Here is a 26,534-nt window from a genome sequence, read left to right on the forward strand (position 1 = left end):
TCCGCAGCAATGTCAAGGTCATGTTGACAGTTTTTTTCGACTCCCGTGTGGTGGTGTATCGTGAGTACGCACCACAAGGCCAAACCATCACAAAGGAGTACTACCAGGAGGTCCTTTATCGTCTTTGTGATGTTGCACAAAGCAAACAACCGGATCTGTGGTCAACCAAAACTTGGCAACTCCATCATCATAATGCTGATTCAGATCTGATTCGGACTTTTGTCACCAAGGACAACATTCCTGTGGTTCATCACGCTCCGTACTCTCCCGACATGGCTCTGTGTGACTTTTGGCTATTTCCCAAGCTGAAAATGCTGCTAAAAGGAACCCGATTTTAGTCAAGAGAAGACATCATGCGGAATGTGACAGACCGGCTGATGGCCATTCCAAAAGATGCATTCCAGCAGTGTTTCCAGCAATGGCAGGAGCGCTGGGAGAAGTTACCAAGGAGACTACTTTGAAGGGGATTAGGATTTTGTACCTCAAAATCAATAAATGTACTTTTGCCGATCAAAGATCCGATACTTTTTGAACATCCCTCGTGTATATATATATATATAAATGAGGATGTTTGTTCACTATACACTCCTAGGCCATTCAACCAATTGCTACGAAACTTGACAGTTACATTCATATACTTCTAACTTAGATAATGCCTTTATCTTATCAAATTTTATTTTGAATTTATTTTATAATACTTCTAGTGATGTTGTAAACTTGAACTTGATGATGGCTACTAATGAAGGTTTTTTTTTATGAAGTTATGTAATCTTCTAGTTTATGAATATTAATGTTTCATTTTATATTTTGACAATTTTCATAAATATGAAAAGATTGTTACAAATATTCTGAATTTCAACAAACATAGAGGAAAAACCTAATATTGCATTTTTCTAGTGATATATTAGATATAAAAGATTAATTTTTCTACATTTATAATTTAATATTAAAAAAATTAAATTAGTCTCACCTCTCCCATAACAGCAATAGGAGTTTCACCAATTGCTTTAGCCACACAATGTTCTATCAAATAAAACATGTATTCATCATAAAGTAATCTAATTAGATGAAAAGATCCAAAACTGGCAGCACTTCTTAATGTTAGATCACGAATAACCATTGAACTATAAAAGAAAAACATTTTAGAAATATGTAATTAAAAACGAGAACATTATATTATAGTATATTTTATGTCAACATTTGATGATTTTTATAAATTTATTAAATTACATTTATCTGAAATCTGGTTTTAAGATGTAACTTAGCATTTCTCTTTAAAATTCAATTATGTTCAAACTGATTTTGGCATTTGAAAAGTAAGAAGGAAAAATAAAATGCAAATTATAAGTTCTTAATTTCATTTATATAGATGCTTTTGTCAACAGGATAGATAAAAAGATAATTGAATTTTTCAATAGATTTCAATTTTACTTTTCCATTTTTTAGTAGTTTATTGAAAAATTGTGTTATAATTCTTTTCACTAAATTAACCATTTTGGCTCTCTTGAGATATTTATAACCCAGTAAATGTTTCTGAACCCCTGTTAGTTAATATTTGTCCCTTATTTGCATTACTTTGTACTGTTTCAGTCTTTCTGAATATGTTCTATAGCATTTGTGCTGGCAACATCAACAATTATCAATATGGCAACATGCTAGAAACCATTTATTTTGACAAATCTCACTTTTTTAGTTCTAGAGTGGTAACAATCTAATTTTTCACATATGAAATTGAATAATTTTGCAAGGTTTGGATCATTTATTTTTGTTTTATTCTTTGAAGTAATTTTTTCTACTAATATTATCTGAATTATTGTTATTTTTAACCTTATCATGCATTGGGACAAGTGTATCCCATCAGCTGTATTTCATGCACTCTTTTGGGACGCTTAGATTATTATGTTTATTCATTTATACATTGAAAATTGATTTTCAAATGGTTTGTCTTTCTCATAAAGTTATTATGAAAGCAATTTACAAAGATAGTAGGTAGTGAAGAGAAACTTTTATCTTAAAATGATCTGTCAGACAGAGATCTTGAATATTGACCAAGGATAATTTCACAAGTAAAAGCTCCAAAAATTATTTAGATCAACCAAATGAAAAAGAATCCTCATACTCTGCAATCACTGAATAATATCCAAGCCAGTACATCAAATTCTACTCATCTTGTCACATTAAACCAAAGCATGTAATTAGAAACATCTGATTTTCAACCCAGAAAAACTACACTATATCCATAACCATATATTGTTATAGTCAATGTAAACCACAGCTGTGATCCTCTTCAAATGTTTCCAGTGTCTTAATACTTTTATCAATAAGTTTAACCAATAAAAAATCCCGTTTTTTCAGAAATGAAAAGGGTGGTGTGTTTATGCCTGATACTGACCCTGATGAAATGAAAATTGTTGGAAACAATATTAGACATGTCATACAATCCTCTTTCTGATTTAGCTTCCTATTGGTCTGAGAAGCCACCAAAGAGAAACAAAATGTCAAAAAAAAGCAATATCACAAAACAGATGCTTTGAAGCTTATTTCAAAGATACACATGAACAATTCAAAAAAACTGTGTGTAAATGTGTGTAAAAAATTATGTAGATAAGCTTCTAGTATGTGTAAAATACAGATTTCCAAAGTGCAAAACTGAGAATCCCTTTCAAAGTATTAATGAGAGTATGAGAACGTTCAAGGAGAGATCAACCCCGAAGAAATATAATTTATGCTTATAAAACCAGTAAAAAGAGGATAAAGCTTGGATGATATATGACTCAATGACAGGATATGTATATGATTTGAATGTGTATTGAGGTAAAGAGGATTGTCTTTGCTTTGTCACAATACACAAATTTTTAATGGAGAAGATTTTAATGAAAGAGTAGTGTTGAAACTGTAAAAAGGTATTCACGAGTATACTAAACAGTAGCTGAAAGCTTCCTCTTCACTGCTGCAGCTTTTTGATGGGTTGAGAAACAGCAGTAGTAAATAGGAGAATGAGTGAAACTGGAAGACCTGCAAAAAATACTAAATATATGTTCAATGGGAACAATCTACCTGAGGAAGGTAAAATATAAAGAAGATGAAGAAGTTAGAAAAGAATAAAGAAAAAGGAACAAAGACAATCTGTATAAGCTATAAGGTTCCTCTTTGCAAGATGTCATGTGTAAAAGATAATTTCCAATGAGATATAATTTGTAAACATTATAATAGAGAAATTTTATAGCATGTAGAGAAATGAAACTAGAATACACTGACAGTAAATTGAGTGTTCCAGTCAACTCTGCGGGATACACAAGCCTCACTTAAAAAATCTGATGAGTCTCACGTGTCCCAATATTTTATTTGTATTTTATTTTTTATATATTAAAAATTATATAAAAAATAAAATACAAAGTGTTGGAATTATTCTACATATTTTGAAGGCACATTACTGTCAATTAATACAAAAAGGCAAATAACACCAAATAAAAGAAAGTTGAGTTGAAAGGGTTAAATAATAATAATTAATAAATTTAAGAAAAAATTTTGATTAAATGAAAATTTAATTTGAAAATTAATTTCTTACCTATAAAAAGACCATTTTAACAAAAACTGCCTTGCAGCTTTAGGAAAGTCAGGTTTGCCTTCATATGGCTGTAACACTACAGCAACAACACCTTCCAGCCACGCTGCCCATTGTTCAAGTGAATTTTGTTGTTGTAATGTCAATTTAAAATCTTGTTCCAGCCTTTGAACCATATTATCTTCACACTGGCACACCCAAGAAGCCTGTTCCTACAAAAACGTAAACTGTTAGCAAGATAACTTATTACAACCAAAATGATTAATGAAAGAAAGTTCACATAAATACATAGAAGAAATCTTAAAAATATTTAACTGAATTTTACTAGTCTGTAACTAGTAGAAAGCAAGACTCATTTTGATCATTTGTGTAGCAATTGTGGAATTTTACTTCAATTTTATTTTCATACTTAAACTGACTAACAAGATTCTGATAAACTCCTCTTATACTAATGCAATGTAATTTACCTTAAAATTTTACTTAAAAACTATTTTTATGGTAGAAATAAAAATAATTTAATAGATTAATTGTTTAATATATAAGAACAACTTTACTGAAGTGTAAAAATATTTTTTTTCTGAATTCTCATTTAGTTTGTTCTGAATACATTTAATGAGGTTGAAGCTCAGGGTTTTTAGTTCCAATTAGAGTTTACTTGGACTTGATACTTGATCTAAAACTCAATGATTTGAAGTTCAAAATTTGTATATTTTAACAGCATTATATGGGAATCATTGATCATTAATCATTGAATGATTATAAATAAAAATGTAAAGAAACATAATGTAATTAGTAAAGATAAAATACAACTAGCAGGTTTAGTCTAAATGTAACTAGCTTAGTTTTGTAATCATATCTATAATGCTGACTGACAGCTTGCACAACAGAATTTTTAAGTCAATCTGATACTTTGCAATGCAGAAAGTTGAAAACAGTCCAAATCACAAAAAGAAATTACATACTGATTCAGAAAAATAACCAAATGATTTTTCTAAAATCTGGCAACACTGTTCACAATATATGAGTACACATGTTTTGTTCATTTATTTATTTTATAAAGATTTAAACAGAAAGCAGATAGAAGTAAAAAATATCAAAGAAATCAAATGTTTGGAAATTCTTCTGGCCAGATGGCTGAGGTAGTTAAGGCATCAAGTTATCACCTGGATCAAGTCTGGGACAAGCAGCTTCTCATGAATTTTTGTGGGCAGTCTGCTTTAAGTTGGGTCCCATTCCTCACCACCCAGGTGCCCCATTGTGGGCCTGGCTAAACATACAATGAGTATGAAAAAAAGCCCTCTTAGTGCAACAGGCAGAGAAGATAAATAAAAAAAACTAAACTTTAAATGAAGTACAGTAGAGCATCGATTATCCGACTCAATTGGGAACTGGGATTGGTCAGATAATTGAAAAGTCGGATAACCGAAAAGTATGAAAAAATCCATTATTAGTGTAGTATATTATTATATCCCATGTAATTAGTATATTAGTATATCACCATTAACCTACTTCACGTTGAATTTTCCTCCATGTTAAGCCTATCAAATTTAAAAAAAATAATAATAATCGTCACTATTGTATCGTTAAAAATTAGAAAATTAAGCCTTGTTTAAATACTGGTTCCTTTTCATGGTCAATCCAATGTTGCCAGCTAAAACACGTAAAAATAATATTAAAGTAGCCAAGACATAGCCAAATATTGTAGCGTCACATCACTAGTGGACATTTGAATTTGCCGACTAGAACGCGGTTGGTTAACCGAGGTGACGGTTAATCGGGGGTCAGATAATCGATGCTCTACTGTATTCTTAAGTGAAGTAAATTTTCTAAATATTTAAGATGTCTTGTTTCATAAAACAGTGGTTCATTTTGTGCACATTTGAAATGCCATGAAAAAATATTGTAAACAATAATTTGGTAATTGTAAGTAAAGAGGCATTTGCAAAACATGGTATGAATTTTAATTATTTTATACATTTAGCAAATACAATTTAGTACTTTGTACATGTAAATGTAAATCTTGATATATAGATCTGAATAAAAAATAAACTAGACAAAATTATTGTATTTGGACCTTGAAAAATATATAGATTTTTAATATATTGTGGATACCAATGTTCAATAACAGGAACCAATATATAGTATTTAAATTCAGACTTGTCATTTTGAGACTATTTTGAGATTCTAAAAGTTTTGCCAAACACTATTTTTTATGCATGAACTAATGTAATTCTAGCTTCAAAAAAAGGCCAGCAAGAAGAGTTAAAATAGTTTGCATAAAAATGTGAGAATCCAGGTTAATAATTTAATTTTGTTAACAGATATAACAAAATATTGTTATAATTATTCGATAAATTTTTACTTGTTTTGTAATTGTACGAAGTTGAAAAAAGGAACTTCCTGTTCAATTGGAAAAAGATAACACAGTTCCTTCAAAATTGATAGTTAACAAGAGATTTCCACTTATCTGTTGAACTGCCCAATTTTTGTCACATGTCAGAAGAGTAAGGGCTTATTTTTGACTATTTTGATTGGAGAATATTTTTGTTTAAAAGGGACAGGTCACCCCTAAACTCTCTGCTCAATGCTCTCATCCTCCCATGAAACAAGTTGAGTTCATCCATTTGCCCTCCTGATAGAACTGAAGATTCCCATCATCTCTCAAGTCATTCTAATTAAAATAGTTCATCTTACAGTTTAAAGAAGCCTACAGATCAAAAAGATCATTTAAGGTAATATTAACTGTATATCCTCTCTCTCAATAGTGTCAATTTAGCTTAGTGAGTTGAATATTTGAATTCCTTCTTGTAACAAGAAATTTTATATTATAATCAAGACTTTGATATCTATAACTGTATATTATCAATAGATCACCTTTGATTTTGTTTGATTCTATTTTCAAATGTATATAAAGATATTATCCAATTTTATTAATAAATACAAAGTTAATCAATCAAGTTAGTTTTCTATTTATTAACTATGAAATTCAAAAATAACTGGAGGTAAACAGTTCATAAAAAACTTACACATTGATAAATCCAGCAATAAATTTAATAAAAATTAAGAATGTTTTTGATCAGGTTCACTGACTTTCCTCAGTTACAGAACATAACAAAATGGAAGAATAAAAGAACATAAATACAAATTTAAAAGAACAAGCATTTGAATTTAAGGATGTTATGTTAAAAATAATCAAATACATGAATAAATAAATAACAACAAGTACATGTAAAATTAATATAATAAAAATAAAAATACCTGAATAAATAATTATTTAAACAAAATTTAATTATTTCGTCATTTTATTAATGAATATTTATTCAGGGATTTTTTTTTTAATTTTATTAATTTTTCAGAGCCCCATAAATTCGCAAAAACATACTGGTATATATCATAAAAATCTGAATACATAATCAAATAATTAATAATTACATTTTTAATTATAAATCAATACACATAACTGAGAACAACTGAATCAGCTAATTTCTTGCATAGCTTTTGTTTAGTAGTTAGAATAAAAGATAAAATTTGTTTTTAATATATTCAAAATTTTTATAAAAATGCCAATAAAATATATTCTAAATCATACAAATTAATTTGATTACATAATTCATTTATACCATTAACTGATAAAATGCTACTGACTCACCTGTACATTATGGAAATCTACTCTATTTAAATCTGACAACATTTGATTAATCTGTGATGTGTTTTGTAATACTGCTCTTGCCGCTTGAGCTAAATGATTCAAAGAAGTATACCGGCGTAATGTCTGGGCAAAGGCACTTACAGCACTTAACTATAAAAAAAAACAAACAAATATACNTTAAATATACATTAATTTTTAATCAAGCATTAAATAAAAATTCCATAATTTATAATTTTTTAAAAAATACATATATACTATGATAGATCAAATGAAAATGAAGAGAATCTTCTCTTTTATGTTACCATAAAAGTGGGAAGATAGAGGTAGAATTTCATGACAACAGAGTATACTATATGTCCATGTTGTCTGGCATTACAGCTGAATGCACAGTGTTATTGGTGCATCGTAAGAAGTTGTAAATTTTAAAACATGTGGCATTGATACGCATGTGCATCATTATAAGATTCCTTATTGCACCATACAAACCCAGCAAAAATCTAGGAAATGAATGATAGTCATAAAATTACCTTACAGCAAAATTCAGTGTTTGTCTTGTTTTATTTTTCAGTTATGTATCCAACTCTCTCTTTTTAAATTAGTTGTATCTGATCTTCCTTAAACAACTTTTCAATAATTAAAAATCAAATGGCATGTAATAAAACAGTTCTTAATAGAAAATAAACAGTATAATGAAATATTTCCAGATAAAAAGTTAATTTTATTTCATGTAGCACTTATCTCTTGCTTCTGAGTATTTATACATTTATTATTATTTTCATTTCCAATAATTCTCCATGAGAAATTTCTTAATATGAAGAGAATCTGTAGATGATGATGATAAACATAATTAATAATATGTATAATGTTTAATAGTTTGCTAAATGCAATTAATATATATATATATATATATAATTTAATAATTTGTTTAAATATTTATGCAATGCTAATTAATGTATAATTACTGTGTAAATTATAATGTATAATTTATTAACTATGTATGGAATATTTTATTCTGTAGGACATTAATAAACATTTTATATATGATTTTTTGAGTAATATTTTTATAAATAATGTTTAACAACAGTAACCTCAGTGTCTTTTTCAAACGTTTCATTCTTCTGAACTTAATATAAAATAACTATTTTCCTTAATCAACATATTCAATTTAAAAATAAGCCAGTTTTCTGTTTCATTATACAAACCTTTACTCTGATCATTTCTTCTGGACAACCAATCATAGATGATGCTAGCCATCCTTCTAAACTTTTGGCAAAATTACGAATTGCCTGAGTAAGAGAACCTAAAAATATAAAAATTATGTATATTATCATCAAATTTATTTTTGTTTAAAACCTGATAAAACAATTATAGATTTGATATAATAATTTATAAAAAAATAAGTCCATGCTCAAATGTCAAATATAAATTACTCTAACTTAAATTTTAGAATAATTTACATGAATTTTTAATATGTATTCTAAAATTTATGTTAGAATAATTTATATTTGACATTTAAACATGGACTTATTTTTTTTATAAATTATTATATCAAATGAGACTGATATGTATTAAAAAAAATATATATATAGGAAAAGTCCTAATTAACAAATTTCAGGAAATCAAATTCTCAAATTCTTGAGTTTGTTTATTAGGATGTCCTTTATTTAGGACTGTCAGAAATTTTATTAAATTTTAAGTTTGAACAAAATGAACAGAATATTGTAGAACATACATAAAATTTAAGTTAAATAAATATATACAAAACTTAAAAAATAAAAACAAAAAAAAATATTTTAAACATAGTAAAACATGTTACAATATATGAAATTATACAAAGGAAAGCTGTGGAGCATTAGATATATGATCTGAATGTTGTATACAGTATTATAAATTCTTGGCAAAAAACTCATATTTGCTTGCCTTTCTTGCTTTTTAAGTAATTTAAATGCCACTTATTCCATTTCAAGGAATATTTTTATGTTTTTATCTGCTTCTTTTGATGCTTGGATGAGCATCTCTAATGTATTAAGGGTTGCATTTACTTCAGACCTTTTTGGTAGTTTTACTGGTAAGGCCCTCTCATTTCCTCATCTACACTATCTTCAACTTGACATAATGCATCTCCATGTTCAGTTACTTCAGTATTAGCTTCTGATGATACAACACAACTGTTATCAATTTGAACAAAATCATAAAATGTCATATCTTCCAAATGTACCACATTGGTTACTTCTGTCCAGACAGATAAAGTCATCATTAATGCTTTCATAATTTTCATTAAAACTATCTTGAACTGAAAAACCAGTTTTTTTGAAACAATTTTTAATAGTGGCTGGTTCAATGCTGTTCCAAACTGAACACAATCATTACATGGGCTGCAAAACATTCCATTTTACTAATACCAGTTTATTTCCGTGTTCCATTTGGCGAATCATATGCCAAACAAACTGTCATCTGTAAGGATTCTTCACGAAGGCAATCACATCTTGATCAATTGGCTGAGTTTGCTAGTGCAGTTTGGCAGAAAAATGATCACTCGATGTTTTTCAGTTTCAAATCATCCATTTTATATAGGCCTTGCAACAGTCAATGAACAGCAGGATTCTTCTGTCTGTGATCATCATTTTAGAATCAACTGCTAATAGCCACTCCCTGAAAAGTGAGGCTGTCATCCACGACTTAGCATTGTTTCTGTATGTACACAGCAGATATTTTGCAGTTTTGAAGCATATTTGCCTATCATATGGTGGGTTTTTCAGGTCCATCACTGTTTGCACAAAAATATACTTTTAAGCATTCTTTGCTGCACTTTCCACCATGGTAAGTGTCCCCTTTAAGTGCTAGTGTTCTATTGGGGAACATATAGTCTGCTTCATTGTCATTGAAAATGTTTCTTGCTTTGTAACTGTGTGTTAATTCTGGCAGTTTCGAAATCAATTGTTTTCCACTTCAGGGTCCATTCCATCTGCCTCTCTAGCTGTCTTTAGTGATGTCAGATTCCACCTCTTCTTAAACTGCCATAACCATCTGATGCCTAGAAATCATTCATTCCATGTTTCCATGCTTGAAATCATTCATTCCAAGCTTTCTGCTTCTTCTCATGCCTTTTCTTGCATCATTGAACCATTGACTGAAATAGAATTGTTTCTTAACAGGAGGCCATGACCCCCTGGGGTACATAAGAAGTTTGTCGTGGGGTCACCAAATTATGCAAAATTTCCTTTAGAATATAATAAAAAGAAAATTGATGTATAACTGAATATCATATTGAAAGTGAAATTGAAAAGATAAAGTTTTCATATTTAGTTTTATTTATTTATTTCTTATTTTATTTTTTGTTAAAATTTAATGAGTTTTTGTTTAATTGTGAAGTTTAAATGTTATTTAAATAGATAAAGAAATAATAAAATTATGTTTTACATTTATTATATAAAAAAATTAAAGCAATAATAAAAAAATCAATTTATTATAATTTAACAAATATAAATTATTATTAAAAAAATGGGGGTCACAAAAATATTATGAAATATTTGGTGAGCCGCAAGTATAAAAAAGTTAATAACCACTGCTCTAAGTCAATGTGATCCTATTAATGTTGCATTTTTTTTTATATGAAAGTATTCTTGAGCAGCTTGATTTTGGAATGCCATATTTTAATACATTATCAAGTTTCTTTTCCTCTGTATCAACCACTTTTAAAATTTGCAGCTTCTGCACAACAGTGAGTTGCTTTTGTTTTTGTTTGTTTTCTGCCATTGTATGAAAGATATTGTAAAAAGAAAACCTCGATACTGTATGCATCAAAATTTCAAAATAAGAATTTACAAATTGGTTAAAATTGAATGGCTTTTTCTCTACACAGCAAATTTGTACAGTACTTACCAGTGAATAAATAGTGTGCGATGGTGATCGATACAGTACATCAAAATTTTGTGCAATAAATATGAAATTTGATTTAAAAAAAAAAAACAAATTGTCCCCTCTGTGAATGAAAACTGGTCTTTAGTCCCCATTGATCAAGCATTTTGAATGCCAGGATGGAAGACAACATGTGAAATAGAGATTGCTCAATTGATATCAAGATTATTCAATATCTGATGGTGTTCATATCACATGACTAAATGCAAAAGTGGGATACATGAGGAAAACAAAAACAATTTGATAAATCTTTTTCTCAGATTCAGTTGATTTGCTAATTTGGATGATTTTCCATTGAATCAGCAAAAAGTACTTTAAACAGGATGAAAAATGCATATAAAATACAGTAAAACCTGTCTATGGCGACCACCCACGGTTCCTTCAAAAAGTGGTCTTTTAGACAGGTGGTCGTCCAATACAGGTGGTGCTGTAATACCGTATTTCCGTACGTATTTTGTGCACTTTTTAGCCATTTCTACTAAGCAAAACTCGAGGCGAGCAAAAATAAACGAATTTTTTCAACAATAGGGCTATATTGGTATTGTATTTTATTCTTATCGGATAACCCGATTTACAGGAGTCGTCATGATATTATAAGACAGATTTAACACCAATATTTTAAAGATTAATACAATACTCGCATTTTCTCGATTATAATGCACACTTTCTTTTTTCCGACTTAATTAATTCGACTCGGTTCTTTTCGTTCGCTCCTCAGTTACGTGTATTACGTCATCAATATACAAGCGCGTCCTATCTCTCCATCACTTTGCTTTTGGTTTTCGTTAGTTTAATCTTATTTTAACTTTAAAAATACTGTATTTTTTAATATTTAATATTTTCTTAATTAATTAAGTACAATAAGAAAAATTATTAATTAATAATAAAACGATTTTATTATTTTTTCTCATTATACGATTTCATTACAATCGCGGAATCGAAAAAGGAAGTAAAACTGATTTTTGCATTAATGCGTTTATTGTTTTTTGAATATTTTGCCTGCGAAAATTACTTGGATATTATTTTTCTAAAAATATCGTGGAAATAAGGTAGGTTGATACAGAAACTATTTATCGCACGTGTACTGTATATGAGCTTCAAAATAAATAAATAAAAATAGATTTTATCAAACGATGAGATCAGCCGATTAATTGTATCGTGTACAATATTTTACACCCCCAAGGAAAATACTGTAGGTCTAGGGTAAAATAAATTTTGTTTTCCCACAGTTAAACTTCGCCGCTAATTGCTGTTGTGATAACTTTAATACGATCTTCTAACGACAGCACTTTGCATTTCGGACATTTTCCAACAAACTGAAATGAATTTCCTTTGTTGCTAGACTAATTTATTAACACCTGCACCTAATTTCAAGGGTGGGAGAAGTGCCCGGGATGGGTTCGAACGAGAGTTTAGACTAATTCATTATATTAGGAGGTGGAAACGTTGTTGAGATGGGTTCTTACAATAGTTTAGACCAGATACATTCGCGAAAGTGGTCGCTTATTACAGGTGTTGTATGTTGTTTCGGACCAAAAATCGATGCCCGCGGTCGCGTTACACAGGTGGTCGTTTAATACAGGTAACTTATACGAAGACTCTATGGATAAACTATTCCGTGCCAGAAATTTTTGCCCGTTTTGACAGGTGCCCGTCGAATGCAGGTGGTCGCCTAAGCAGTTTTCACTGTAAATATAAAACAGTCAGGACCTAAAGACAAGTTTGTTAATTAAGTTGGTTTGTTATACAGGATGTTCATTATTAGGACTTTTCCTATACACACATACACATCACTAAATGTCTTAATTTATTTAAAAATACATATATCTGTTTACATTACACACATTTTATTTATTAAATTAATTGCAAATCATACTAAAGAATGCATATTTGAATGTCACAATAATCTTTTTGTTATTAATTCTTATTGTCCTTGGAGAAAATACTTTTAAAAAATCTTGATGCAAAAATAAAGCAGAGAATCTACTATTCAAAATTTTACCTTTATGAAATGGATACAATTTTTTTAAACTTTGTTGTTGAGTCTATTGATCATAAACTGAGAGCAAGATATTATAACAACCAATGAGTACAGAATTACTGTAAGAGATAGTCTAGATAATTATGTGAGATTACGAGGACACAGGGTCAGTACCCTAATTGCCACTTACACGTCGAGTTGGTAAAACTTGCCCACTTTGTCTTTTGGATGGCTTTCTATCAAGTGGCGAGGGGGTGAGCAAGTTGACAGGAGTCCTTGGATAGACAGGAGATAAGTTTAACAATTAAACAAAGCATTTATTAAGATCTAAGATTAACATATAGGAGGTTAGATGCAATTAGATACTAAATATATACAAAATGGCAGCTCTTAGCTAAGCCTATTCCTGTTGCAGGGGAGAAAGTTCACAAATTGCTAATAAAAATACTTCTATGAGGAAATGAATGGTATGAAACTATAATTTCGTAGGAATCGCAGTCCTCGTAAATATGGCAAACTGTATGGAAGTCCAAAACCATGATCTGTCTTCAACTGGGGTCCGTTGTATGGAGGTCCGGGAGATGGATTGTGCACAGTTACCAAGTATAACTTCCAGTTTGATTGCCCTGAACTTCCTGGGCTCAAGCTTTTATTCACTTGTCATGGAAAAGAGGTCATGTGATCCGCCATTTTGACGATGACAGTGCATTTTCTGACACCTATGTGTCAACTTTCCCATCTGATTGCTGATAATTGGGGTAACATCCGATCCAAAACTGTTCGATAGTTTTTTTTATCAAGATAAACGACTTCCAACAACTTAACACTGCGTTGAATAAAAACAACCCACGAAAAACCTTTTTTTACGAGTGTTATGTCACTAGTAAATTCCACAAGTACTTTCGACCTCCACCGAGGTCTGCTTCAGGTGGTGACTGGCCGTGTTTCGACCCGACCGTCGTAACGATGTTGCCAACGATGTAAATAAATAAACGTGCGCGTCGGGTTTCACCCCTCCGACCGCCGTTGCTCGAACTCGTCGAATAAATACCTCCACACCTGTGCAAGTGTTTCCCCATCCCTGTAGTTGATGCAGTTGCCCCCCATGATAGCTTTGTGAATCTCAAAGATTCACAAAGCTATCTCAGATTCACAAAGCTATCATGGGGGGTGAAACCCGACGCGCACGTTTATTTATTTACATCGTTGGCAACATCGTTACGACGGTCGGGTCGAAACACGGCCAGTCACCACCTGAAGCAGACCTCGGTGGAGGTCGAAAGTACTTGTGGAATTTACTAGTGACATAACACTCGTAAAATGGTTTTTCGTGGGTAGTTTTTTTATCCGCGAATATTTACATAAAATTTTTTTTTTAGTAAAATGGATTAAAACAACCCCCAAAACTCGTGGATCTCACAATTATATAACTTTAACTTTATCCTAAAACAAAAGATTTATTTTATAAGTCTCTTTTCATATGAAAACCTAACTGAAGGCATCCAAAAGGACAATATTTCAGAAATGATACTTCCTATGACATAAAACATCTAAACATTTAGCAACATATCTCCACCTGAGTTAGAATCTAAATAGAGAGACTATATGATAAAATGGTAAATTTTTATTTCTCTGAATTATAGAAGTATTGTCATTAGTTATCTGTCTGAGAGTCTTCACATTGTAATTGAGTCTTCACAATTTAAAATTAATATGAAATTAGACATAAAATAGCATTGAGACAAACACAATTATTTTGATTTTAACAAGTAACAATATCAATAGTTAATAGTTAAGAAAATCTGTTTTAGATGAAATCATCAAAATGAAGAGATAAAATTGTTAATTCAAACTACTTTAAACTATGTGGGATTTGCAAGTGTCTGTAATGCTGAAACTTGCAGGTGAGTGATAAAGAACGATTTACCATGAGTACAATCACACCAAGAGACACTAAAAACTAACTTTATGTACACAATTCTTATATATAGTATATTCACAAAATTCACAAGGGTTTAGCACGTGACAGCTCACAAAAATTAGACAGATGAAGAAAAAGGGGAATGGTCCACTGAATACCAAAAATATTCACACTTTGGAAATGTGAAGCAAAGACAAATCTTATCCACAGTGACAAAGGTTGTTGTCTCTAACCAACAGTTCCTTCGATGTTAACGGATTGCAAAAAAAGACAATTAGACTTACACCTCTTCTCGACACAAAGAAAGCAGACAAACACTTTGATGAACCTGACTCTAGGGCAAGACACACTTCTCTTCCAGTCACTGTACAGAATGCCGAATTCTGCACCGAACACCCCTTTATTCAGTGCCATTTGCATAGAGCTGCCATACAAAATCTGCCCAAAGTCATACAAATCTGCCCAAAGTCAAAAATTACAACAAAAGAAGAATGTGAACATCATAGATAAAAGTACAAATAATAATTTACATCACGTATATAGTCAACCGACAAACAAAACTAAAAAAGAATAATTAACACTATACGGATGAAACAAAAAAGAAATATATAAAATGAAATTTTTTTTTTAACTTAGCCCAACAATAAATCCTTTGACACAAAACTAATACAGTAATACCTCGACTTACGCGAACCTGGAGTTACGTGATTTTCAAATCTCGTCGATTCGTCTTTTATTTGAGCGCCACGCAACTCTTGATTACTCATTCCCCCCAAACTATTGTTCAGCTTACATGTTCAGATGTGTCACATGGAATCAACGCATAGCTACAATTTATTTTGTGTTTGTTATATCTACGGAGACTTGAGAGACTCTACTATGTCATATAAACAAAGTAGAACTGATTCTTCGGCATCAAACAAGAAAAGAAAAATTTTATCTTTGGAATGTAAAGTTAACATCATTAAAGACTTCAATACAAAAATGAAAATTTGTGAATCGGCAAAGAAGTTTGATCTACCGGAATCGACGGTCAGAACAATTATAAAAGGTAAAGAAAAAATTCTCGAAGCTGTGAAAAATGCTCAATCTTTAAATTCAAGCATCATTCGTAAACTTCACGGTATTATCGCTGAGATGGAAACAACGTTAAAATTATTGTGATGATCAAGTAAATGTGAAAAACTGTATAATAATGAATTGTTATACATATGTATTATCTAAGATTTTATTAAACATTTTTTTCTAAATTATTGTTTTCTTTAGTCTCCGGTCCCAATTAAAAATTATTTGTATGTATTTAAATGCGAAATTATACCCTGACTTATGCAAATTCGGTTATCGCTCGGTCCCACCTATCACGTAAGTTTGGGGTATCACTGTACTCAAGAAAATGAGCATCTCAAATGTCTCAATAATTAAACTTAGAATTAAACAAATACAATTGCCATTGACAAGAATTTGAAATATTTTTAATATATTATTTTCAGAATATTTTACATTTTATCTTTAAAATTCTACTTAAAAATTTTTCAGAGGATAGAAACTTTTAATCATTTATTAGAATTTCAAATATTTCTATTACATTCATAGTGATGTTTATAAATAAGATATTACAAATTATCATAATTAAATGTTTCATCTGAATACTATTTAGTAATTCGAACACAAATCAATTATTGTATTTATTCAGACACTTGGCAAATCTCATCATTAAATTTTATTTGGTAGATACGTGTTCATTGTATTTTTACATGTTTCGGGCATTCCTTGCCCCTCTTCAGCCAACTTTTTGATTACAGATTACTGAAAGTTAAAATCATAAAATTTCTTTGCACATTTAACTTCTTATCCATCAAATTACAAATGTTTGTAAGGTTTGTACCTTTAAAACATCTTTACACACACGACTTCTTATTATCTAGTTATTATGAAAACTATTTATTAAAACTAGTGCAATACATTCGAACTTAGTTCTAAATTGGGTTTAAATGATTTGCTAATAATTAATAATTATAAGCAATTATTCAAAAGTCTACTCAAACATGTAAAACATAATATAAAAACTCAAATGCTTAACCAAATATCATAGGATTTTTAAATCCTAAATTAATTATTAAAATAAATGTAAAAAGGCAGCATTGTCTACTTTTAAGATAAACTACTTAATAATTATTTCAAAATATAACAAAGTTATAGACCATTTGGCAAATATAATAACTGAATTTCACTATACAGGTATACCTCGCCTTACGTCGGTAATTGGTTCCAGGAAAGTGACGTAAGTCGAATTTACTTGTCTCCAAATCTACTTATCACTAGGCTAAACCATAAATTACCATTCCCGTTCTGTATTTTATTTATTAATGCATTTTTAATAATATATAGTTAATAAGGATCTATTTTAAGCTTACAAACAAATAAATTCTAGTTTGTAATATAGTACAGAAAAAAGTAATCTAAATTTACAAATGAATGTACTGTAAATACAGTATATACTTGTAAATGTATATATTTTAATATGATTTTATGTGCTTTAAACGCTTTTCTAGTGATATTACGACTTCAATATTTGTGGCGGACAGACGTAAAGTTGAATAAAATGACTTAAACTTGATTTTTATTTTTCCATATACTTTTTTGACAAACAACATATAATCGGGAACGACATAAGTTGAGATATACCTGTATCAAAACTGATTTATAATTTTTCTGTTTTATGGTTGCTGTATATTGGATCTTGTGTATGTACTGTACATCTCTTTAATCCAAACTTTTGTTCAGTAGATTATCTCACAGCATCACAGTTAGAAACATCTTTAATTTTTTAAATGTGCAATGTAATCCAATTTTAAAAAAAAATAAAGATGTTTCTAATCATGATTCTGTGAGATAATCTACTGAACAAAAGTTTGGATTAAAGAGACATTCATACACAAGACACAATGATTTATTATAACCTTAAAACAAAATTCAAGAGAGAAAAATAATTACTTGGAATGGGTCTTAAAACATCCGGAATGAGCACATCGACTAGATTTTGGTAAAACTGATAATCAGCTCGACGAACAAATTGTTGAACTGGTTCACACTTGCACAGAAGGTATAATTTTGACTTGCTGAGTAATTTTTCATATTCACTAAAAAAATTTATAGAGATTTTTAAAATAATAGAACATAATTATTTTCTAATTTCAACTTACTTTTGGCCATGGCTATTTTGTGTTCTCCAAAACGTCTGCCATAAGGTTTCTACCATACAAAACTGAAGATTTACTACAGCATCTAAAAATGCCTTTAAAGATAACCAACTTATAAGAAACTTATAATAGTTACACTTATTTTATATTCTTATATCTGTAATTATATCTTACTTCACAATGTTCTCTGTACAAATTGCGAAATTCAAGTAAATCATCCTGATTTATACCATCAGATAAGGCTGATGTTTCAAAATCAATATCAATAAAATTCGGAATTGCAGCTGAAGCATCACCAAGAAATTGCTGATGTTGTTGTTGAGGCTGCTGATTATGAAGGCCTTCTGCAGTCTGTGATGTAACAGAGCTACTAGATGTACTATTTCCATCTGAATTATCAGATTTTGTGGAATTGTTGGGTTTTAACCTTGAACAAATTAAAACATAAAAAGTTTAATAAGTCATCTTTTAATAAATATTTAAGTTATAGTTGCTGTAAATAATTTAACATTGAAAAATACAGTGGGTCCTTACTTAATATCATCAATAGATTATAATATAGCTTGATCCTCACGGCAAATGTTAAATAGCAGGAAGAAAAACTCACTGAGTACAGCATTATTAATAGCTTTTATTGCTAGCACTTTCAACAAACCTGTTTGTCATCATCAAGCAAACAAAGATTTGCATTAAATTTTTGTTTGTTCCCAATCAATAGACTCTTGGAAACTAATGTTAAGCAAAATAACATATAGTAAAACCTCTAAATCTTGAATTTGAAGAGACCAAAAATAAAAAAAATAAATAATAAAAATAAAAAATGGTCAGTTTGAGTTATGAAGAGTTCTACATATNTCATTTATTAGAATTTCAAATATTTCTATTACATTCATAGTGATGTTTATAAATAAGATATTACAAATTATCATAATTAAATGTTTCATCTGAATACTATTTAGTAATTCGAACACAAATCAATTATTGTATTTATTCAGACACTTGGCAAATCTCATCATTAAATTTTATTTGGTAGATACGTGTTCATTGTATTTTTACATGTTTCGGGCATTCCTTGCCCCTCTTCAGCCAACTTTTTGATTACAGATTACTGAAAGTTAAAATCATAAAATTTCTTTGCACATTTAACTTCTTATCCATCAAATTACAAATGTTTGTAAGGTTTGTACCTTTAAAACATCTTTACACACATGACTTCTTATTATCTAGTTATTATGAAAACTATTTATTAAAACTAGTGCAATACATTTGAACTTAGTTCTAAATTGGGTTTAAATGATTTGCTAATAATTAATAATTATAAGCAATTATTCAAAAGTCTACTCAAACATGTAAAACATAATATAAAAACTCAAATGTTTAACCAAATATCATAGGATTTTTAAATCCTAAATTAATTATTAAAATAAATGTAAAAAGGCAGCATTGTCTACTTTTAAGATAAACTACTTAATAATTATTTCAAAATATAACAAAGTTATAGACCATTTGGCAAATATAATAACTGAATTTCACTATACAGGTATACCTCGCCTTACGTCGGTAATTGGTTCCAGGAAAGTGACGTAAGTCGAATTTACTTGTCTCCAAATCTACTTGTCACTAGGCTAAACCATAAATTACCATTCCCGTTCTGTATTTTATTTATTAATGCATTTTTAATAATATATAGTTAATAAGGATCTATTTTAAGCTTACAAACAAATAAATTCTAGTTTGTAATATAGTACAGAAAAAAGTAATCTAAATTTACAAATGAATGTACTGTAAATACAGTATATACTTGTAAATGTATATATTTTAATATGATTTTATGTGATTTAAACATTTTTGTAGTGATATTACGACTTCAAATATTTGTGGCGGACAGACGTAAAGTCGAATAAAATGACTTAAACTTGATTTTTANGTTGCTGTATATTGGATCTTGTGTATGTACTGTACATCTCTTTAATCCAAACTTTTGTTCAGTAGATTATCTCACAGCATCACAGTTAGAAACATCTTTAATTTTTTAAATGTGCAATGTAATCCAATTTAAAAAAAAAATAAAGATGTTTCTAATCATGATTCTGTGAGATAATCTACTGAACAAAAGTTTGGATTAAAGAGACATTCATACACAAGACACAATGATTTATTATAACCTTAAAACAAAATTCAAGAGAGAAAAATAATTACTTGGAATGGGTCTTAAAACATCCGGAATGAGCACATCGACTAGATTTTGGTAAAACTGATAATCAGCTCGACGAACGAATTGTTGAACTGGTTCACACTTGCACAGAAGGTATAATTTTGACTTGCTGAGTAATTTTTCATATTCACTAAAAAAATTTATAGAGATTTTTAAAATAATAGAACATAATTATTTTCTAATTTCAACTTACTTTTGGCCATGGCTATTTTGTGTTCTCCAAAACGTCTGCCATAAGGTTTCTACCATACAAAACTGAAGATTTACTACAGCATCTAAAAATGCCTTTAAAGATAACCAACTTATAAGAAACTTATAATAGTTACACTTATTTTATATTCTTATATCTGTAATTATATCTTACTTCACAATGTTCTCTGTACAAATTGCGAAATTCAAGTAAATCATCCTGATTTATACCATCAGATAAGGCTGATGTTTCAAAATCAATATCAATAAAATTCGGAATTGCAGCTGAAGCATCACCAAGAAATTGCTGATGTTGTTGTTGAGGCTGCTGATTATGAAGGCCTTCTGCAGTCTGTGATGTAACAGAGCTACTAGATGTACTATTTCCATCTGAATTATCAGATTTTGTGGAATTGTTGGGTTTTAACCTTGAACAAATTAAAACATAAAAAGTTTAATAAGTCATCTTTTAATAAATATTTAAGTTATAGTTGCTGTAAATAATTTAACATTGAAAAATACAGTGGGTCCTTACTTAATATCATCAATAGATTATAATATAGCTTGATCCTCACGGCAAATGTTAAATAGCAGGAAGAAAAACTCACTGAGTACAGCATTATTAATAGCTTTTATTGCTAGCACTTTCAACAAACCTGTTTGTCATCATCAAGCAAACAAAGATTTGCATTAAATTTTTGTTTGTTCCTTCCTGCCATCAATAGACTCTTGGAAACTAATGTTAAGCAAAATAACATATAGTAAAACCTCTAAATCTTGAATTTGAAGAGACAAAAAAAAAAAAAAATAAATAATAAAAATAAAAAATGGTCAGTTTGAGTTATGAAGAGTTCTACATATGAAGGTACAGGTAACTCCTGTATAACACGGGAGTTATGTTCCAAAAAATTGCTGTTATGCGAAACAAAGAACTAGTATGAAAAGGGGGGTTAGGTTCCAAAAATTAAAAAACATGCTATATTTTCATAATTAAGATAATATCTTTATTAAAATTTTCTTAAGTAATACATATTAATATAAATTAAACAATGTTTTCTTCATCATCACTAAGCGCTATTCACTGAGGGCGTTTTCTTTTTGGCAAGATATCCTTATCCTCTGAGCATTTTTCTGCATTATCTTCAGATCCATGCTCTACCTTTTGCAAAAAATATGTTATTTTAGATTGCTTGCTTTTAGTTAAAAGATCTTTATAAATTTCCTTATATGGTGCTAAGCACATACGAAGAATAAAGCAAGTATGGAATAAGGGAAAACATCTGGCAACAAATCAGAAGCATTGATATCTGGCAACAAATCAGAAGCATTGATATCTGGCAACACTGAAACAAGTTTCGAGAAGGATTACATGTATCGACAGAAGGCAGAAAAGAAAATTTACATACTTAAGTACTAATAGTTAAAAAAAAAAAATAATTTTCGTGAACTATTAGTACTTAAGTATGTGAAAATTTATTACATTTCATGTTGTACGAGGATTTTACCCAATTCTTGAACTGTGTTAGAGTGAATCCATGCTATAAAAGTACCATGTTATACGGGGATGTTCCCAATTCTCAAACCGTGTTATAGAAGTGCTATAGAAGTGCCGTGTTATACGGGGGTTACATGTATATATTTTTCTATTTTTAATACAATGTAGATGTAAATTACAAAGTAGTAGAATAGGGAATGTAGTTCTTTGAAATATTTAAGTCCACGATATTTATTTGAATTATTATTAGAACAATATATAAGGCTGTAATACATAATGACTTAAATAAATATGAATTTAGATATATTACAAAGTTAAATCTCTATGCCATACAAAACTCAGTATGGCATACAGATTTAACTTTGTAATATATCTAAATTCATATTTATTTAAGTCATATGTATTACAGACTTATAGAGATTTAGTCATAAATAAAATTTTGCATAATACATTACATCAAATTTTAATATTTCCACTAAATCTAATAAACTTTTCATTAAAAGTGGCAACCTGCCATTTCATTTGAAACAGACTATGTCATTGGCTTGCTTATCAAACTATATTAAAGCGTCTTTACTGGGCAACATTCCAAAAAGATTCACAGAACATGGAATACAGGGTTGGTTGGTATCTGGTGAGTTTTCCTAATATGACTTCAGGAAGAGGACAATGTTGAAATATGTAAAATTTTGTTCTAATTTAGGAATAGAAAAATGTTATATTATATAGTGTTTGACATAAGGATGTTACTATTAAATTATTTATCCATTACTATTAATATTTATTAAAACTGTAATTTAGAAGGAAAAGAAAGAAGGAAAGATTTTGTCCAGGCTGGGACTCGAACCTATAACAGCCACATACACAGATGCATTGCCAGTTACACTACCCAGTCTCTGATCCAATCCTTTGTTTCTAGACTTATTTAATTTAGATGTGACCTTACTAGTTACTCATGGTGCTGAATGGGAATGATTAAGTGTCCATAGTTTATAATCAAACACTATGGCACTCAGTGGCTATCACTGACTGTGGCATGATGTACATGTACATGCACTGTACAAACATCTCTAATCTAAGTATTTGGTTTTAATATAACTATTGGGCTTAGAGATGTTCATATATGTGCTAAGAAAAATTTTGACTGTCGTCTAAATTGCCATAAATTTTTACCTGGCAAAACTTTTTACATCTCAGATATTTTTGTTTGGATATCAATTGTTTTTGTTCAATAATTGTATTATGTCAAGATTGGTCGGTGGTCGGCTACAGAATGCTTTCAANCCATAGTTTATAATCAAACACTATGGCACTCAGTGGCTATCACTGACTGTGGCATGATGTACATGTACATGCACTGTACAAACATCTCTAATCTAAGTATTTGGTTTTAATATAACTATTGGGCTTAGAGATGTTCATATATGTGCTAAGAAAAATTTTGACTGTCGTCTAAATTGCCATAAATTTTTACCTGGCAAAACTTTTTACATCTCAGATATTTTTGTTTGGATATCAATTGTTTTTGTTCAATAATTGTATTATGTCAAGATTGGTCGGTGGTCGGCTACAGAATGCTTTCAATATTCATTTCGGTTGGTGCTGACCAATGCTTTCAATACACAGTTTAGAAAAATCCTTATAAAAAGTTTTAGTTCACATAAATTTAAGCTTTTGTAATTTGAATAAAATTTATTTGTTTCCAAGCAATCTTTCTTTATAAACATAAAATTAAGATTTAGAATTGAATTAGCTCTATGGGAAACCCGTGAACTTTGACCTATCAACCTGAAAGTTTTGCGAGCACCTCACTAATAATGGGAAAGACTTAAGTTTAAAATTTAAGCTTTCTAGACCCAGTAGTTTTTTCTCTATGAGTGTCTGCAGTGCTAGATAAAGAAAAAGGAGGAGGAGAAGAAAATACAGCTTTTTTAGTGATTTTTGCACTTTTCAATTGCTTATATTCCAACAGCCGTTTAATAGAAAATCTTGAAATTTTGCAAACTACCTAAGAAAACAATTTTCTTTCAAATGAGATATTTGGAATTACTATAGGTTTTTGGAGAGTGGAGAAATTGACCCTCGAAAATCAGCAACTCTGACACCTGTATATGTAGTCAGTAAGTGACTTTTTTACTTGGCAGGAAGTCAGTGCCTTGACTCCTGATAACTGAATGAGGTCAACAAAAACTAAAAAGCTTTAATATCAAGCATAAAATTTACAAAAGAATAAACATTATTAGTTTAATTAGTCATAATCATGTTACAACTGAATACAGAAATAATAATTTTGTATTTGATTGGAACCATCTCATTTATAAATTTATAATCTTTAACAGTGGAAAAAAAAAAACTTTATACTTGAACACTAGGTAAAATCCATTCATAAATTTAAATATAAATGTATAATTTTAAAAACATATTGTTTGATAGTGCATATAACTTATCAAAACTAAATAAAATGTAAGTATATAGAACATGATGTATTACATCTTAAAAAAATGTTAATATATTACAAATAAACTCTTGAAAGTAAAAAATATTTCAAAATAAATATCTTTAAGTATAAAACAAGAATTATTAAAAAAAATAATAATAATACAGTGGAACCTTGCTTAACAAGCATAATTCGTTCCAGAATCTTACTTATAATGTGAAACACTCATTAAGCGAAACAATATTTCCCATATAAATTAATGTAAAGTATGATAATGTGTTCCATCCTGAAAAAAATACTCAAATATTTTATACCACATTTATTCAAAGAAAATTATACAATATATATTGTTGAGGAATGTGAATCATCATCATCTTTTCTTCTAGTGCAGAATGAACCAACCTGGAATATGAATTTGATTTGCAAAAACAAAAAAAATCAAAATTTAATTTAGAATTAGTCATTAAATTTAATACAAGATGGCAACATAACTGCCTATCTTTAGTCAAATTATTTAATTTCTAATATTTACAGCCTAATCATAGCCCAAGAATTTGGCATATTTATTATATAACAGGCTATGGCTGTTGATGTTTATATGTAATATGTCTGAACACAAGTTTGGAAAAATGTGTGATCACAAGTGACACTAAAGCCGTTGTCACACCATTCAATTTCCAGCTGCGCAGGTGATCACAACTGTAACAAGCGCTACTGTTGCAACTCGGAAACATGTGACCCTATAATAAACCAATAAATAACAGTAGCTTGTTTTTGACTACTTTCATGAGTTTACTAATGGTTTACATTCTCCTTCAGAGCATTTTCTTATTAAAATGATAAGCAGTTCCTTTTCTGCAATGAATAAAAGAAAAAAGATGATTATTTTGTTAGAGATGGCAAGAATACATGAAGAGATAAAATCTTCAATAAAACAAAGAATTAAAATCCCACAGGCATTCGTGAGCCTGAATAAGCTCAATCAATCTCGATTCTATAAAAGTATCAATCCTCTAACTTTCTGCCATGATGATGAACTATTTTCAATGTATTTTCAGTGTATGATGTGGCACAAAGGTGTTTGCTGATTGGATGTGCATTTGCAATTGGCATGAGTAGAACAAACTTTTTGTTCTAGTCATAGTTGCAGTTGTGCCAGTTTTTGAAGGGGGTTTACTAGTTAACAAGAACACCTGTTGCGGTTGCAGTTGCCTGCGTGGCTGGAAGTTGCAAGGTATGACCATGACTTAAGATGCTAGCAGAATGAGTGCTAAACACACACTGATATAACATATACACAATCCAAGACTTTCTCTCTTCTTGTCACTCATTAATCAAGTCATTTTTTTTACAATTTGTTTTGCTCATTATGAGAAGTGCTCATTAAACGAGGTTCCACTGTACTCAAAAATTATCAAACTTAGTTATATTTTCATTATTCTAAATATTTATCAAATTAATTTTTAATTATAAATTAAAATATTTATTACTTATTCTTAGTTCATTCGGCAATTTAATAATAACATAATTATATAAAATCTTTACCTTTTTGTTTGTCCTAAAGGCTGTTGTCTAAGAGCTGTTGTTACATCATCTGTTATTTGATTAAGTGGAGAATTTGGTTTTACACGTATCCCATAGTAATGGTACTTTGAATTACCTCTATTAAAAATAAATATTGAATGATTTTATAGAAATCTTAAATTTTCATAGTTTCTTTTTAGTGTATATGCAAATAGAACAACAACACAGATAAAATTTTCCTATGAATATTAACATTATATGAACATAAATGATTTCAATTATCTGAATTTTCAGGATCAAGGTAAGTCAAAAATCAAAACATTAATTCTGATCAATATATTAGTTATTTACAGAAATATGCTCTAAATCAAATTTGTATTTAAAATAAACAACTAAGTATATTAATCATTCATACTTCAATGCAAAAAAGAAAAATAGTA

The 26,534-nt window shown here is 29.5% G+C and overlaps 1 protein-coding gene across 1 annotated transcript in view; it reads right to left on the bottom strand.

The window, feature by feature from the left end:
* The window catches only part of LOC111627451 (DNA-binding protein RFX2-like), a 138,219-nt gene that overhangs the window by 3,961 nt on the left and 107,724 nt on the right, over positions 1-26,534 (bottom strand). Inside the window, exons 9-16 of the mRNA XM_023371020.1 lie at positions 26,116-26,232; positions 20,814-21,066; positions 20,643-20,734; positions 20,434-20,579; positions 8,417-8,514; positions 7,215-7,364; positions 3,569-3,777; positions 971-1,124 (exon numbers count right to left, since the gene is read on the bottom strand). Coding sequence (XP_023226788.1) covers positions 971-1,124; positions 3,569-3,777; positions 7,215-7,364; positions 8,417-8,514; positions 20,434-20,579; positions 20,643-20,734; positions 20,814-21,066; positions 26,116-26,232 — 1,219 coding nt within the window. The remainder of the gene's footprint in view (positions 1-970; positions 1,125-3,568; positions 3,778-7,214; positions 7,365-8,416; positions 8,515-20,433; positions 20,580-20,642; positions 20,735-20,813; positions 21,067-26,115; positions 26,233-26,534) is intronic.

The sequence above is a fragment of the Centruroides sculpturatus genome, unplaced genomic scaffold, assembly GCF_000671375.1.
Source record: "Centruroides sculpturatus isolate CEXI.00-Female unplaced genomic scaffold, Cexi_2.0 scaffold281, whole genome shotgun sequence".
NCBI lineage: Eukaryota > Metazoa > Arthropoda > Arachnida > Scorpiones > Buthidae > Centruroides > Centruroides sculpturatus.